Source organism: Catharus ustulatus, chromosome 2 (genome assembly GCF_009819885.2).
Source record: "Catharus ustulatus isolate bCatUst1 chromosome 2, bCatUst1.pri.v2, whole genome shotgun sequence".
In the NCBI taxonomy this organism is placed as follows: Eukaryota; Metazoa; Chordata; class Aves; order Passeriformes; family Turdidae; genus Catharus; species Catharus ustulatus.
In genome coordinates, this window is record NC_046222.1 from 117,382,976 (window position 1) to 117,397,583 (window position 14,608).

The 14,608-nt window shown below is 38.1% G+C and overlaps 2 protein-coding genes across 8 annotated transcripts in view; one reads left to right on the forward strand and one right to left on the reverse strand.

Moving 5' to 3' along the window:
• Nucleotides 1–14,608, reverse strand: part of CASK (calcium/calmodulin dependent serine protein kinase) — a 188,887-nt gene that overhangs the window by 90,135 nt on the left and 84,144 nt on the right. For all 7 annotated transcript variants that reach the window (XM_033052486.2, XM_033052487.2, XM_033052483.2 and 4 more), the window contains exons 4-5: nt 12,167–12,244; nt 11,027–11,099 (exon numbers count right to left, since the gene is read on the reverse strand). In XM_033052486.2, the coding sequence (XP_032908377.1) occupies nt 11,027–11,099; nt 12,167–12,244 (151 nt within the window). The remainder of the gene's footprint in view (nt 1–11,026; nt 11,100–12,166; nt 12,245–14,608) is intronic.
• GPR82 (G protein-coupled receptor 82) lies at nt 4,603–5,809 on the forward strand. Its single transcript, XM_033052490.1, has one exon. The coding sequence runs from the start codon at nt 4,769–4,771 to the stop codon at nt 5,807–5,809; it is 1,041 nt and encodes a 346-aa protein (XP_032908381.1). The 5' UTR covers nt 4,603–4,768.

Here is a 14,608-nt window from a genome sequence, read left to right on the forward strand (position 1 = left end):
AGAATCCAAACTGCACTAAATTAATCAACTCTCCAGCTCAGAAATGAAAATCTGAAAGGGAACAGGTCTATAAGAAAACCTCTAAGAGCTGGCATGGCACACAAGAGGGGAACAGGAATGACCACATGATCTTGACAAAGTGCAGCATTAAGGCAGCAGCAGTCAGAACAAAGGAACAACCACAGAAAGTCATCAGAAAATACTTTTGTTTTTTTTTCCAACTGTATAAATCAGTGCTTTGAGATGTTAAAAGTCAGATGTATCAACTGGGTCAGAAAGGGATCTGAAACCAGGCAGCACTGTCACATAGGATGAAATTACTACTGACCAAAACCCAAAAGCAGGTATCTTTATTTAAAAAAAAAAATTAATCCTTACATATTTTTTTCTCTAATCAGTTTTCCCAAAGTTGATAGTTAAAACGCCAGGTCTCACAAAAAAAATGTAACTGAAGAACAAACAGTCCTGAAACATCTTGGGAGACCTGCTGAAAGTCACACTGTGTCACATCAAATGACCACAGAATCAGTCACTCAAATATTATGTCTTACTTCTCCTCTTCCCAGTGCTTCCTAATTACCTGAGTCTTCAGGTGAATTTTAACATGAAGGTAATTCTATTTATTTGCTTTCTGTACCTAAAGGCTAAGTCGACACACATCCCCATATAACTGCACGAACCTCATTTTCTTCTTTACTCAACCCTTTAACACATACGGTAATTTCAACCAATGGTGCAGCAAAACGAACCAGACTTGTGGTGGCTTTGGCTGAGCTCTTCACAACAGGGGCTGTGGTTTGGGCTTGTGATCAGCCCAGAGATGCTTCAGCCATTGCTGAACAGTCCTTGCACAACAAGCAGGACGTCAGTGTCTCCCAGAACACCCCCAAAGCGCCAGGCTGGGGGTGCACAAGGGCAGGGACAGCTGGCAGGGAAATCCCAGAGCACGTGGGGCCATGCTCAGCAGTGGAAGCCAAGAAGGAAGCCTGGCTGCGTTGCCATTTCTCAGGAACTCACTGGGCAGGCGTGGTTGTCTTCTGTCACTTTTTTTTTTTGTTTCTGCCTGTTTTTCTTTAAGCTTATTAAACTCTTTATCACAAACCATTAATTTCCACTTTCACCCTACCGATTCTCCCTCCCAGCTCACTGGAGAGGAACTAACTGAATGTGTGGGATTTAGGTGCTTTCTGGGATAAAACCACAACCACCTACTTTGGCACCCATATACTGGCAGATTTGACCAGTGTCAGACAAAGCAGGAGGGAGCACCAGAAGGGGAGGTCTGCTCTGCAGCCACAAGAACAAGAGTGGGAAGAGGTAAAAATCATAAACAAGTTTTCTCACTTTTACCCTTCTGATTCTCTTCCCCATCCCACTGAGGGGGAGTGAGTGGGTGCCTGTGAGGGCACACCTGCCTACCAGGGCTAAACCACAACATCAACTTTCACTTTTGCACTGAAATTAAATGTAATTATGGCTTTAACTTGCAAAACTGGTGTTCCTGAGGGCAGACAAATAGCCATTATGAAAGAGGAGTGCAACTCATATCAGTGAAAAACAAGTGAAAATCACATTATTCCCAGAACTGTAAAGTTCACGCATGGAAGCTTTAGTCTGATGCTCTGACAGCACACAAGGCTGTGACAATGTCAAAGCTTTGCTTAAGTTGAGGAATTTTACCACTGGGAATTTCCAGGGTTCTGTGTTTTTAGGACCAGAAAACAAGTTGCCTACCTATAATGATAAATACAACATATGCTATTGGCAATATAAAATCTAGTACATGTATAAACTAAGGGTGATCATGGTTTGAGAACAGAGAAAGTATAAATGATTGAGGTGAATGATGCACATGAAAATAATTATGGAGAACTTAAGCGTCAATGGAATTAAAAAATGCACGTGTTCCATTTGAGTATCTTCAAACACATTTTAGATAGAACACACCATTTTTAATTTAAGTGAATGCAAATAGTCCACTAAAAGAATAAGGAAAGCGCTTGCTACAGTTTAGAATCATCTGCAACTGTATTCCTGGGAGAGGTGGTATTTTAAAAAAACTTTTAAGACCTCACTACCTTGCTACTGCTCTCAGTCATTCATTCCAAAATAAAGTCTGACAAACTCTAATTCATTAGAACAATCTATCATCATACAATAATTCAGAAAAAATGCAGTAGTTATCTCTCACAGCATGAGTTACTATCATTAAATTATGAATACTACAGGCAACAGTCAATAACCAACCAAGTAATAGTATTTAAAAAAAAAACCTGCTAACTGGAATTGCTCACACCACTCTCAGCAACTTTTCAGGACATGCATTCTTGTATCTAAACCTCAGTGGAACACCACAGTAACAAGAAGTTCTAACACTACTTAAGAAACTATTACACATGTAATAAACAGAGGACTCTGTTAAAATGATTTTTAATGTAACTGTACATTGGAAAGTGGAAAACAAGGCATAATTAAATCTAACAAGAACGAGAATTAAAGTACATGCAAACTAATTACAGTTTTACAACCTATTTACTAATACTCCATAGCAAATAAATGTAAATTAGTTCAGCTATGAATTTAGAATAAGAAGCCAGCTTATGGGTCCACTATTTTAGTAAAAAAATTAGTAATAATGAGACTGAACAATGGTAACAAATCACGAGGTGAATTCTTACAGTCCATGTTTGAACATAAAGCCAAACTATCACAACAAGAACCTTACCAAACTTCTGTTCTCATAAAAGGAACTTATTTATAGGTGTTGAAAAGCCTTATCTTACAACCACAGATGTATCAAAAAGCGGAAAACTCCAAAGTCTCGACTTCTGCAGAGCTACACAGAGTTTGATCTGTGATAATACCAATGCTGTGGAGGAAGGAAACTGTCCTGTGTACGCCTCTGATTTGTGTCTAACACTGCATTTCTTGCACAGTGAGTCCAGTTTCCTTGCCAGAACCCTTGGATGTATCAGCTGTAAATTGCTTCCACACAATCCATCACCTGAGCAGGCAGAAGAGATGTGTCCATTTGGTCACTCACTGGGGACAGACATGGACACAGCACTACTGCACATGGGCTTTGGGAACAGACAGCTTGGTGACAGCTCATTTAGCTGAAGAACTGTTAAATATGACTGAAAGGACAAGTTCTCCATGCATAAAATAGCAGCACAAAGGAAAGTGGGCAGTCCTAAAGAGAATCCCTCCACCCCCAAAAGAGGAAAGCACTATATAAAGGATTGCAAGGTGTTTCTGTGCCGTACCTAAAGGACTCTTACAGCTGCTCCTCCATGCTATCTCCATCATTTTTTCTCTTTTTCCTAATGGAGCTGGTCCTGACTTAATTTCAAAGCCTTTTATGTACAGACATAATCTTTCCTGAACTTTAAATGCCTACCTATCTCCTGACATTGTAAAAGGAAAGTGTACACTCTGAAAACCTAATTATGCCAGAGACAAATTTTTAACTCTACTCCCCAGGTTTCAGTGCCATCTCTTTCACTGCAGCAGTGGAGATAAAACGGACACCAGACAGAAATATTTCCTCTCAGCAAAGGAAGGTGCCTGCAGCTTGTACAGGTAAGCTTAAAATTACCACTTCTTTATTTTACCTGATGGAATTTGGTCAATGACATAAAAACTTTCATTAGACTTCTAAAATGGGTAAATTCAACAATTACTTTGTGACTTAAACTCATTATAATGAAAGAATTCAGTAAGTTTTGGTTCAACAATACATCTGGAACTTAGTGTACACTAAAAGGCAAGAGCTATGAAAGTTAGTTTTATTTGCAAGTTTGTCAAAAACTGCCTACAGCACAGGTTTTATAATTGGTGTCTGGGCTTTTTATCCTTGTGACACCAAATCCTCTTCAGCATCTGCGTTCATTTGCATACAGCTGTTTAAAAAATTATTAACAGTCTCTAAGTTTAAAATCTGTTTTTTCCATATGATTTAATATGATAAAAAAGCTAACTAGGATACACTCCACTAAAACATGTATGTACATGTATCCATACAACAATAAAAACTCTCCACTACAAGGTTGTAAGCTGAAATGTCAGTTTTTACACACAATCATTGTATAGAGCTTTCATTTCTTATTTTCAGTTTGGAAATTGAGAAAAGATTGAAAAAGGAACTTGGAAAAAATTAATATACCGCAGTTTTCAACCACCATTGTATATGCTAAAAAACACAGACTGAATTGCTAAATGCACATCTAACATTAAAGCTTTGATAAAATAACACCACATACAGACATGAGGACAGAATAAATGTTTATTCTGTGAGATTCTTGCAGCATACAGACTAATTTTTAGTTAAACGGAGGTACAGATAATCTTCTGCATTTCTGCAATTAAAGCAATTCTTTGCACTTAATTTGCTTATTTAATTTTAACTGGTCTGTAAGTGGTTTCTAAATTAGGTTACAGATGTTCCAGAAGACTGAGAAATAAACCAAGATCATAGAAGTTATTGCCAGACCCTAGCTTGAACCTTCAGCTTCCTAATTTATTTTATTAGATTCAGTGCACATAAAAGCTTCAGGATTTAATTTTTCTTCATGAAATTTCAGTGGAAGAGAATGCCCAAACTGTAGCCTCATGCAAACTTAAGGTAACAGCATCAAAGGAACACTGCAAAGTCAGGGAGACAAAGAAACAGCTGAGATAAGAGCAAAGAGATGTTAGATGCACATTAGAGAAACATTAATTTTTCAATTGTGTTTCAGCTCTGACCACTCAAGAAATACTGCCATAAATGAACAATTCATCGTGTCTCCAGCCATCACCAGCTACCACCGTAGCTCTCCCCATCATCTACTCCTGCCTCCTTCCCGCCGGAATCTTTGGCAACATTCTGGCTGTCTGCGTATTTGCACAGAAAGTTCCCACCCGAAGGACACAGTACATTTACCTGGCCAACCTTGTGATTGCAAACCTGCTGGTTTGCAGCACCATGCCCTTCCTGGCTGCCTACTTTGCAGAAGGGCACCGCTGGCCCTACGGCTCGCTGGCCTGCAGGATCGCCCATCACCTGGGGGCACTGGTGATGCAGGTCAGCATGTATGTGAGCATCACCATCCTGTGCTCCATTGCCCTCAGCCAGTATGCCACCCTGACCAAGAACTGCACACAGCACTGCCCAGCTCTCCCAGGAAACTTCCATGGGCGCCTGCTGCACAAATTCCGGCGGCCGAAATTCGCTAAGTATTTGTGCGTTGTTATCTGGCTGATTGTGCTGTGCATAACTTTCACAGCCATCACCTACAACGTCCAGGAGAGGGTTTCAGAAGAGTTCCCCACGTGCTACAACATCAAGGTAGAAGCTGGTGAACATCCTGCAATGATTGCTGGTTCCCTTGCCACTGCGTGCTTCTTTGTGTCTTTTATGACTGTTTTGTGGTCCTACTACTCTCTTACCAGACATCTGAGCAGAATACAAAAAAACACCTCTATTGGAGAAAAACATCTGATTTACAGAAAGGTGAAAAGAAACATTCTTGTCATCCAGATGATATTAACTGTCTGCTTTCTTCCATACCATATTTTTAAGCCAATTTTCTATGCACTGCTTACAAATAATGACTGTCCAAGGTTAAACTATCTAGTGGAAATTAAAAATTTTCTTACTTGTCTTGCTGCTGCTAAAAGCAGTTTAGATCCCATTATAACCTTTCTCCTAGATAAAACATTTAAGAAAAGACTTTATGGCCTGTTTACAAAATCCACACCAGAACATCAAAAACGTAACAACGATATTTTCACTGAAATGGAAAGGAATATGGAAATATTTTCATAGGCTATAATTAATAATAAACTAATTTTAACTACCTTTAGGCAGGCTTTGATATAAAATGGTAACTATTTAAATAAAATACTGTATTTTCTTTTCAAATCATCTTGCTTGCTACACCAACATGAGCCATAATAAATCCCATATGTATATCCAAACGAATCCAAGGAGTTTGTACAGCATACAGTGTAATACCCATTCATCCACATAATACAAAAGACATTTTACATCTGACCTATGGATAGTTCCTCTTACCTAAAAAGTCAAGGAAGAAGGTAAAAACTAGGTTGAAGTTGAGGACCCAGTTCTCTCGTTATCAGTAATAAATTTTGGACACAGGTTTCCTTTACAAGAAGGCTGAACAAAGCACAGACATTTTCCTTCGGATGGCTGAACCACAACTGTGCTGCACATTCAATGGCCAAGTAACTACAGCAAGGCAGAACTGAGCAGTCAAAGCTTTCCAGATGGCAAAGTGCTGCTGACAGGTTTTAGATCATCAGCTGCAAGTCTGGGTGAGCAGAGCTGGTCACCACCAAAGTGCTCTTCTAATCTGCACACACAAACTCAAACCCCACCACTTCTGTCCTTCCTGAAGTGCATTTTACAGGGACTGCAGCTGCAGTTATCTCAGCACAATGCCTGCTTGGGTTTGTTTCTCTTAGCACAGCTCCTGCAGGCAGCATAGGCTGAAGCCATTCCTCCTATGCTTTTCTAGTCACAACCACTTGTTCCTCAGTGTTTATCAAAAAGGTAGGAAAATGAATAAAACTTTGAGAACTACTAATCAAATATAACTTCGTGACAGACTCTTAGCAAGATCCCACTCCAACATTTTTACATAGCACCAAAAAATTACATAGGCCTGACTTCTTTCCTCTGCAATCTGCCCAAGATGATGTCCTTTAAAGTTGTTCTTGTTTCAAATAGTGGAAAAGCTTTTGTGCAGTACAGGCAATTTGAGAAACTACAAATTGAGTCCTGCATTGGTCTAGTATTTGACAGAAGAGTTCATGGAGGAGAAATCCCACAAAACTTAAAGATGAGGATGAGGAAGAGTTAGAAAAACACTACAGCAAAACACAGCTCATGTGGCAAACTTCTTGCATTGCTTAGGTATGCTGGTGCCAAAATCAGAAGTTAGCTGGTGACATGTGAACTGTTTAATAAAAACAACAATACAATTAATTTCTATTGCAGTGAACATAAAATCATGGGGCAAACAGGCACAGCACCTGGTTTGCAAAGCAGTTTATAAACCACAAGTGCCTGGCAAATTTTTGGTTAAGCCATTCAAATGTGTTGCATGGTGAGCCAGCTCATCTATCAGAAGACATGAGTTTTTTGACACTGTGAGCAAATTACTGAAACATATAAACTTAGTGGCCACAAAGCTTGTAAATGTTCAACTCCAGGTGGGCCAAGCAGAATAAATACACCTCTCAGCAAAACTGCTTCTGAACAGACTAACAGGTCAATAGGAAAAGAGCTGGACAAAACACACACAGGGACTTTGAGATAGGAGGCAGAGGCACAGGAGTGAAAATAAACAGGGGGAAAAGAGCATTGTCTGAAGAAATACTGAGAAAAAATACTGAAAGTTTTATTTATGGAGTCTCTTAACTTGCATATTGAATGAGGAAGTGTTCCTCAGAAAAAAATGTCCAGGCAGGACACTTCAATTGCACCTCTGATAGCGGTTTTGCAGCCTTAACCCCTTTTTAACAGCTTAATATGTAAAAAATCCTCACCAAGAAGTTGCTAATGGATCTAAAGGACCTAGTAAATTCCAGAAAATACAAAAAAACCACCAGTTATTACTGAATGTCCCCAGAAAGCAAAAAAGAAGTTTCAAAGTGAAAAGAGTGGAAGGAAAGTAACATGCAACAAATTTCTTGTTTTGGGTATTTAAAGATGGACAAGGGAAGACTGTCTTAAGGAACAGACCATATACTGGTTAGTTTTTAAATAACTAATAATACAGTTACATAAACATACACAAACAGATATATACTACTTTTACTCATTCTTTAGATATGCCTAAAAGCAGAAGTATAGGAGTGTTGAACTCTACCAGCAAAATCTGAAATGCTGAGCTACAAGCAGGTCAGGCAATGAAAGACAGAAGTGGTAACAGAGTGAGCTCTCAGAATTCACATCATGGGTTAAGTTCTGCATAGTGCAAAAATCACCATGAAAATCTATCCATAGACCAAGTTCAGGTCACCTGGACCAACTCATATGTGCATATGACACACAGTGCAGAGCATAAAGCTTGGTCCTATTCCCTGGAAAAACTCCCTGGTTTTGACTCCCAGTCACAGAAATACTGAACTGAATCTTAATGACAGAGAAGGCAGAATATGTGCATTTTTGCTTTAGCAGGTTTATCTATTTAGATGATCACACGTAGGAAACAAGCATTCACACCTACCAAGATAAACTCATAATGAAAATTCTGTATGTCTGCATTTTGCTGAAAGGCTCACCCTGACCCCAGCTGCACACCAACTTGCTGATCAGTAACACATACAGGTAGTCAAACTACATGGAAATTATACTAAGTTGGAGTACTTGCAATGAGTTAAGGATAAAACCACTGCAGCTAAAGCTCTTGATGTGATTAAATTACTCTTACAACAGCTATATTAAAATATATTTTTATAAGATTTTTGTAATGATGGAAAATTCTACATAACAATAAAGGCTCACAAAAGACTGCAAAACCTCTCGATGTTTTACTGATAAAAACCATTCTGTTGAAGTTAATGCAAAAATAAGCCAGTGACAAATGGTACTCAAATTGCAAGAGTTTTACAAGAAAAGAATCTCATTTCAGACCCACACCCCTCCCCCTTCCCTTTTGTTCTCTTACATGAAGATTTTTCTGTACACAAACTGCTCTGTAATAACATTTGGTAATGGAAAGGCTGCCTTTCAATGCTGCTACTTTCAACAGACACCTTCTGTGTATTCCTCACACAGCAAGGTTATGACAGAATAAAAGGAATGGCTGAGTCCTCTATCAGTACACTGGCAGAACAGGAACAAATGTTGTGGTAAGGGAAAAAGTTCTTGACATTCACATTTCTGATGCACAGCTGTCTTCTGAGTTTTCTATTTTCCTTACCTCATGATCCAGCTTCCAAGCACTGCAGGATAAGTTAACTGAGGGTGAAGCAAATGTCTGATTGTCACATAAAGTCTTTAAGCAATGCTGAAGGAGGTCAAATTATGTACCCAGGCTCAGGAAATATCTGGTCTCACAGAGCAGTGAGAGCAATATGCACAACTACAGGCCATCTTGTCAAAGCTTTCATGTTTTAATCTGTCATCAGAGGTGAATGTGGGGCACAAGGAGTTTGACCCAGCCTGGAGTCACTTGGAAAAGTCAGGTAAAGTTTCTGGCATCAAACAGCAAACTTTAATTTTGTCTACTCTAAACTAACTTCTTAATCCATGAGCTAAGGGAGCTGAAAGACACCTGAACCTCACACGGGCTATAAGGTGCCAATTTTCCTGTGCAGGAGAAAACAACCAAGCATTTTACATTTCAAAATAACATTCACAGAAAGTCTAAAAGGCAGCAAAATGTAGCCTGCCTATATCCATCTTTATTAAAGCACTTTCACCCATTCAGGTAATTTCTAAAGTGGTCATTTAGACTACATCCTTTCAAAACAATGTCTACAGTGACATCTAGAGCCTGGATACTGCAGTTAGTTTAATGTGTTCTACTCCCAAACCCTACAGCTCTGCACTGCCTTTGCCAAAACAAAACACTGTTGGCTTTCACTGCTTTAGATTGATACCTTAGACATTTTTTAACTCATGTAATTTAAACAGGTCGATTTCTAAGGATGGCATTTCAAAAAAACTCCAGTGATTCTGAGGTTCTAAGAGACAGGATAAGCACTAAAATAAATTCCCACTTTACCCTCAGTGAAACAGGCCTCTCTTGAAGCTAAAACTTGTTTTTTTGCAAGAATATGGGGCTAGAAAAACAAGTGGAGCTTTCACAAAGACACAGCAACATAAAGATGATGTTAATTCTGAAATTCAGGAGGTACCACAACCAAACAATTAAAATCACCTAAAATCTTCAACACAGAACAAGATGAGACATTCTAGCAGCAATTACCCATTTTTAGAATCTGTTTTAGGAAATGACAGTCAAAATACCAAACTTAAAAGGAAAGCCTGTTACAGAATAATCTTCTCGATTTTAAAAGGAAAGGAGTAAGAGGTTGGGAATGGTCTGCAATGTCTGGCTATACAAGACCAAATGATTCCTTACAAAAATCACCAGTTCAGGCTCTGTACTCTCTCCCCTCAGAGGTCACCTGCAGGAGTTTGAAGCACAGTTCACTCTTTCTCAATCTTCTCTATTCACTAAAATCCAAGAGTCACTTCTCAAACTGCACTCAGAGCTTGCTAGAATTTTCCTCAATTCCTACAGTGCTTGACTCACTTTGGATGAAACCAAACTCTTGGAGAAGTGGGAATAACTGCTTTAGGCAATGACATTAACAAAGAATATGCATATTCAAACTGAAGACTGTCAAGCCCACTTGGGTCAGAACTCCCAGCTACTTACATTAAAGTACTTTGGGATAAACTACTTCCACAAACATCCACAGAAACAATACAAAGTTTACCACATCAAAACCAATACATGCATACACTGGTCATAAACACTGCATTTCTCCTCCCAAACTTATTTATATTAAAGAAGTTTCCATAATAATAAATGTTTATTGGATTGTCTCCAAGAAGTAGATCACATTACTAATATTGCAGCATTGAAGCATGTGCATCTCTATGAAATCTTGGTGTGAATGAGGGCTGTCATTATGCTGTCAAATTTATGTCAATAAACTACCAATTCCAGTTTAATTTATGCAATTAATTTATATACACATTTTCCTAACAAGAACAAAATGCAAGCAGATTCCCTATGAATATTCAAAAACTAGAAATTAAACTGACTTTCAAAGCAAGTTGTAATCAAATGCATGTGCAATTTGTGAATACAGACCTCCTAAATGTTCTATATTGAGGGAATTAGGGAATTAATCTTACATGACACAGTAAGAGTAAAGACACACTCAGCAAATAGAGATTCCTTTTCTACAGCTCCTCCCTTCTCTAAATTATAGAAATTGAAATTCAGTAGTTTGTATTATTGTGATGAATTAAAAAAAAGTAATTTAGCCCCCTTACCTTCACATCTCTGTGAATTATATTATTATCATGACAGTAACGTAGAGCTTCCAGTATCTGCCTCATGTAATGACTGAAAAACAAACATATTGTGCATGACAAACCTGCAGGAAAAATTACTATACACGTTTAGCAATCTAAATATTAATTGTCTAACTGTATAGAACTAATCAACCAATTTAACCTCAAATATACAGAGTTCTGTAGAATGGAGTTTATGTTTACAATAGTGAATAATCTATATATTCACTACATAATAGTGAATAATCTAACAATCAAAAGTTTGAGAATTATTCTGATTGATGCTGAGGGAAAACAGTAAAGAAAAATCTATGTTTTCCAGGTTTTTGTAAAGGTTTCAAATGTTCAGTAATTCTGCTTGACATCACAAGGCAGAGAGGGACCCTCCATTTCTAAAAATTTTTTTAGTAACAAAACACAAAGGAAAAGAAAAAAGTGAGTATCAGTGCCTGATTTATCTGGAAAATGATTGCACCAAGATCTTGGCTTGCTGGGTGCAGATTGGAGAGCAACATCTTTCTCCACTGTGTCCAAAGGATGCCCCAAAGATCACTGATCACAGTTGGTATCTCCTCCAACCTGGTTTCTATAACACTTAAAACATCTACAGTGTTGAGAACAGCAAACAAAGAATCCTGTGGCTTTGGGCTCAACTATCAGGCCACTAGGACAGTGGGTTTCATTACCCTTCTGCAAACTTATAGACTCCTTCATCTTAGTTAATCTCTTAAGTGAAAAGGTGAAGTGACCTATTCAGGTCACTGAAAGAAAAAAACCAAACCAACTCCATCTAGCAAGACCAGCAAAACTCTCACCCTGTCAGGCAAGTCACTTCAGGCCATCGTATCAGAGATCCATAAAGGCAAACACAGCCAATTAGGTATTGGATGTGCAATACAGTTTTACTCAGTAATTTCATCCAAATTTGTAACTAATAGATGGCAAAATGCTCCAAAATTCTCCTTTGATTATGCTAATTGTTGTAATAAACATCTAGAGTGTGGAAACAGGATTATTTATAGCACTCCAACTTTCAACTTTTGGCTAACAGATTGTACAACAGTATATTTCATTCTTTTCTATTTATCCAGAGGGATTAATTAAAATTATAATAAATACCTGGCTACAGCCTCGCTGTAGACAAATCCAGCATCTGCTCTCTTCACAATTTCAAAACACAGGTCTGCTCCATCCATACTGCAGGTAAAAAGAGGTAAAAATGCTTAAAACTGGTAATTACAATCAATTACATAAAAATGCTTTAAAAAACCTATTTATTTCCCTTACATAAATCTTACAAAAAGTACTCTAGATACAAGTACAGTGCATTACTCACTAAAACAGCATTTAATGGGTAATCTAATGGAAAATGGCCTGCCACAGGTTAACCATTTTATCTCCCTCAAGTCATGTAACAGTTCTCCTAAAGCATTACCAATACCAAACATTTACTTTATTGCTTAAACTGCTCATTGAACAAGGTGTGCAAGAAAAGTCAATGCCCTGCAAAGAGGACACTGAAATTTAACAATTAGTTCCTGATGTTAGGTTGTGTTCTTGTAAGCATTGCAAGTGCAACTCTACACTAACAACTGCAGTAATAAAAAAAAAGTTACTCAATTTGAATTTTAAATGAAGACTTTAAAAAATATTCTTGCCAGTTGGCATTCTCCTCTAGATAATTAAGCAGCCAGGAGGAGATTTTACAGCTCATAGATACCTGAGAACATTGACAGCCCACATACTGTATCACCAGCTCTGAAACTTGATACCCTTTTCTTCTTCTCCCTCAACTTTCTGATCACCCAACTTCCCACAATGAGCAGCCTTACACTTTACATGCAGATATATTCATAGACCTTAATCTGAAATTAGGTTGCCATTTCTCTAAAATGAAAGGAGTTTGGTGCTGCCTTCTTTTTCCCTTTCCTGAAAGGGATCCTAAGGCAGATTGATATCTAGAAATGTTCACAGCCTGAAGGGGCAAGAGGAGTAACAAGAGTTAACAGGAACAATAAAAATCATGTAACTCATGTTTAATAAGGCACTTGCAAAAATATTGAATGCAATATGACATTTTCAGCCTTCACACCTTTTCTTTTTACTCTCCACAAAGAATCAACTGGGGATAAAACCCAAAAGGCAGAATTTCCAGGGCATCTGGACAGTCAACATTCCCATGGCTGTTTCAGTAAGCTGTTCAGAATATCAGCATCACTTCTGCTTTATTACATACCTGCAATGCCAAACTTCTGCTTAGGGAGGCATAACCCATGTGCAGAAGCTTTAATTCCCAAATAAATCCCAAAGGTCTCCCGCATGCAAGTACACTATCATGTGGATAGAGCACTGACAACTATAAGAGGGACTGGTGACCAAAATAAAAGCACACTGAAGAGTGCAAAGAACCCCATATTGCCAAACCACCTCTGTTATTCACTTCATCAATATATTCCTTTGTAGTTTTTTCCCCAGTAGTTTTTCTCTCCTGCACAACTCCCAACAGCAGGTGTGCATACAGGGATAAATATCACTCAGAGAATATTACAGAGTCCATACAGCAGCTATGGGGCAGGCTCACTGAGAGCACCATTGGAAAAAATCCCTCATGTCACAGCCTCTCAATCCTTTATTAAATGTAGAATACACAAAATGTATGATCAGATACCAAAAATAAGGGAGATGTCATTGTCATGAAGCAGCAGAACCCTTTAGAAGATTAATTATCTGTACTTTATAGCAAGTCAGTGAAATTTCAGATCCAGCACTTTAGCAGCATCAATAGTTCCTGAGACATGGAGGGAGCAGTGTAATGTTCTTACATTAACTTTTCTATTACACAAGGTGTTTATAATCAGCGTGGTGTTCAACATGCATTTATACCTCCTACTTAGAGATACCAGTGTATTTCATTGAAATTTTGTACCAGTAAGTGCCAGTTTGAATTTCTTCTTGGCAAATATGTTTGAAAGTTTTACTCCATTAAGCTGAACTCTGTTGGCCTCCCAAGCACAAATATGAGGCAGGTGCACTTTAATATCTGACTTCAATCGACTATTTTTTTAAGACAAAAATCTTTTTTTTTTAAGAGTAGATTTTGATTTGTGTGTAAAGAGGGCTTGTATCACTCCACGTGATACAATATACTCAATATGGGATACTGAATTTTACCTGAAAAATGAGACTTTTGTCTAGTTGAGGCTGGAAAAAAGCCAGAGTCAACCTCAGTTATAAGAAAACCCAGAAAATTCAGTGAACCAACAGACTAAGAACTCTGCAATAGCTCAACCAGTTACAAGATGATTTTGAAGAAACTGAAAGCCTTGTATGATATAAGAGCAATAACATTTTGGAATACTGAGGGAATGAAAGTTCAGGAAGTCTCAAGGGTTTGCAACAACCAGCATTAGCATGTGAAAAACACACAAAAAAGATTAAAAGATAAGTTAAAACCCATTGAAGTGAACATATAAATATATTCATGCTGAAGACATAAGTGGATGCTGCAAAGAAATTTGGGAAAAATCAGAACACATTCGTAACTTGAGAGAGCTCCCTGAC

Excerpts from the sequence above, each read along its gene's own strand:
- GPR82 (XM_033052490.1), top strand. The coding sequence starts at position 4,769 with ATGAACAATTCATCGTGTCTCCAGCCATCACCAGCTACCACCGTAGCT.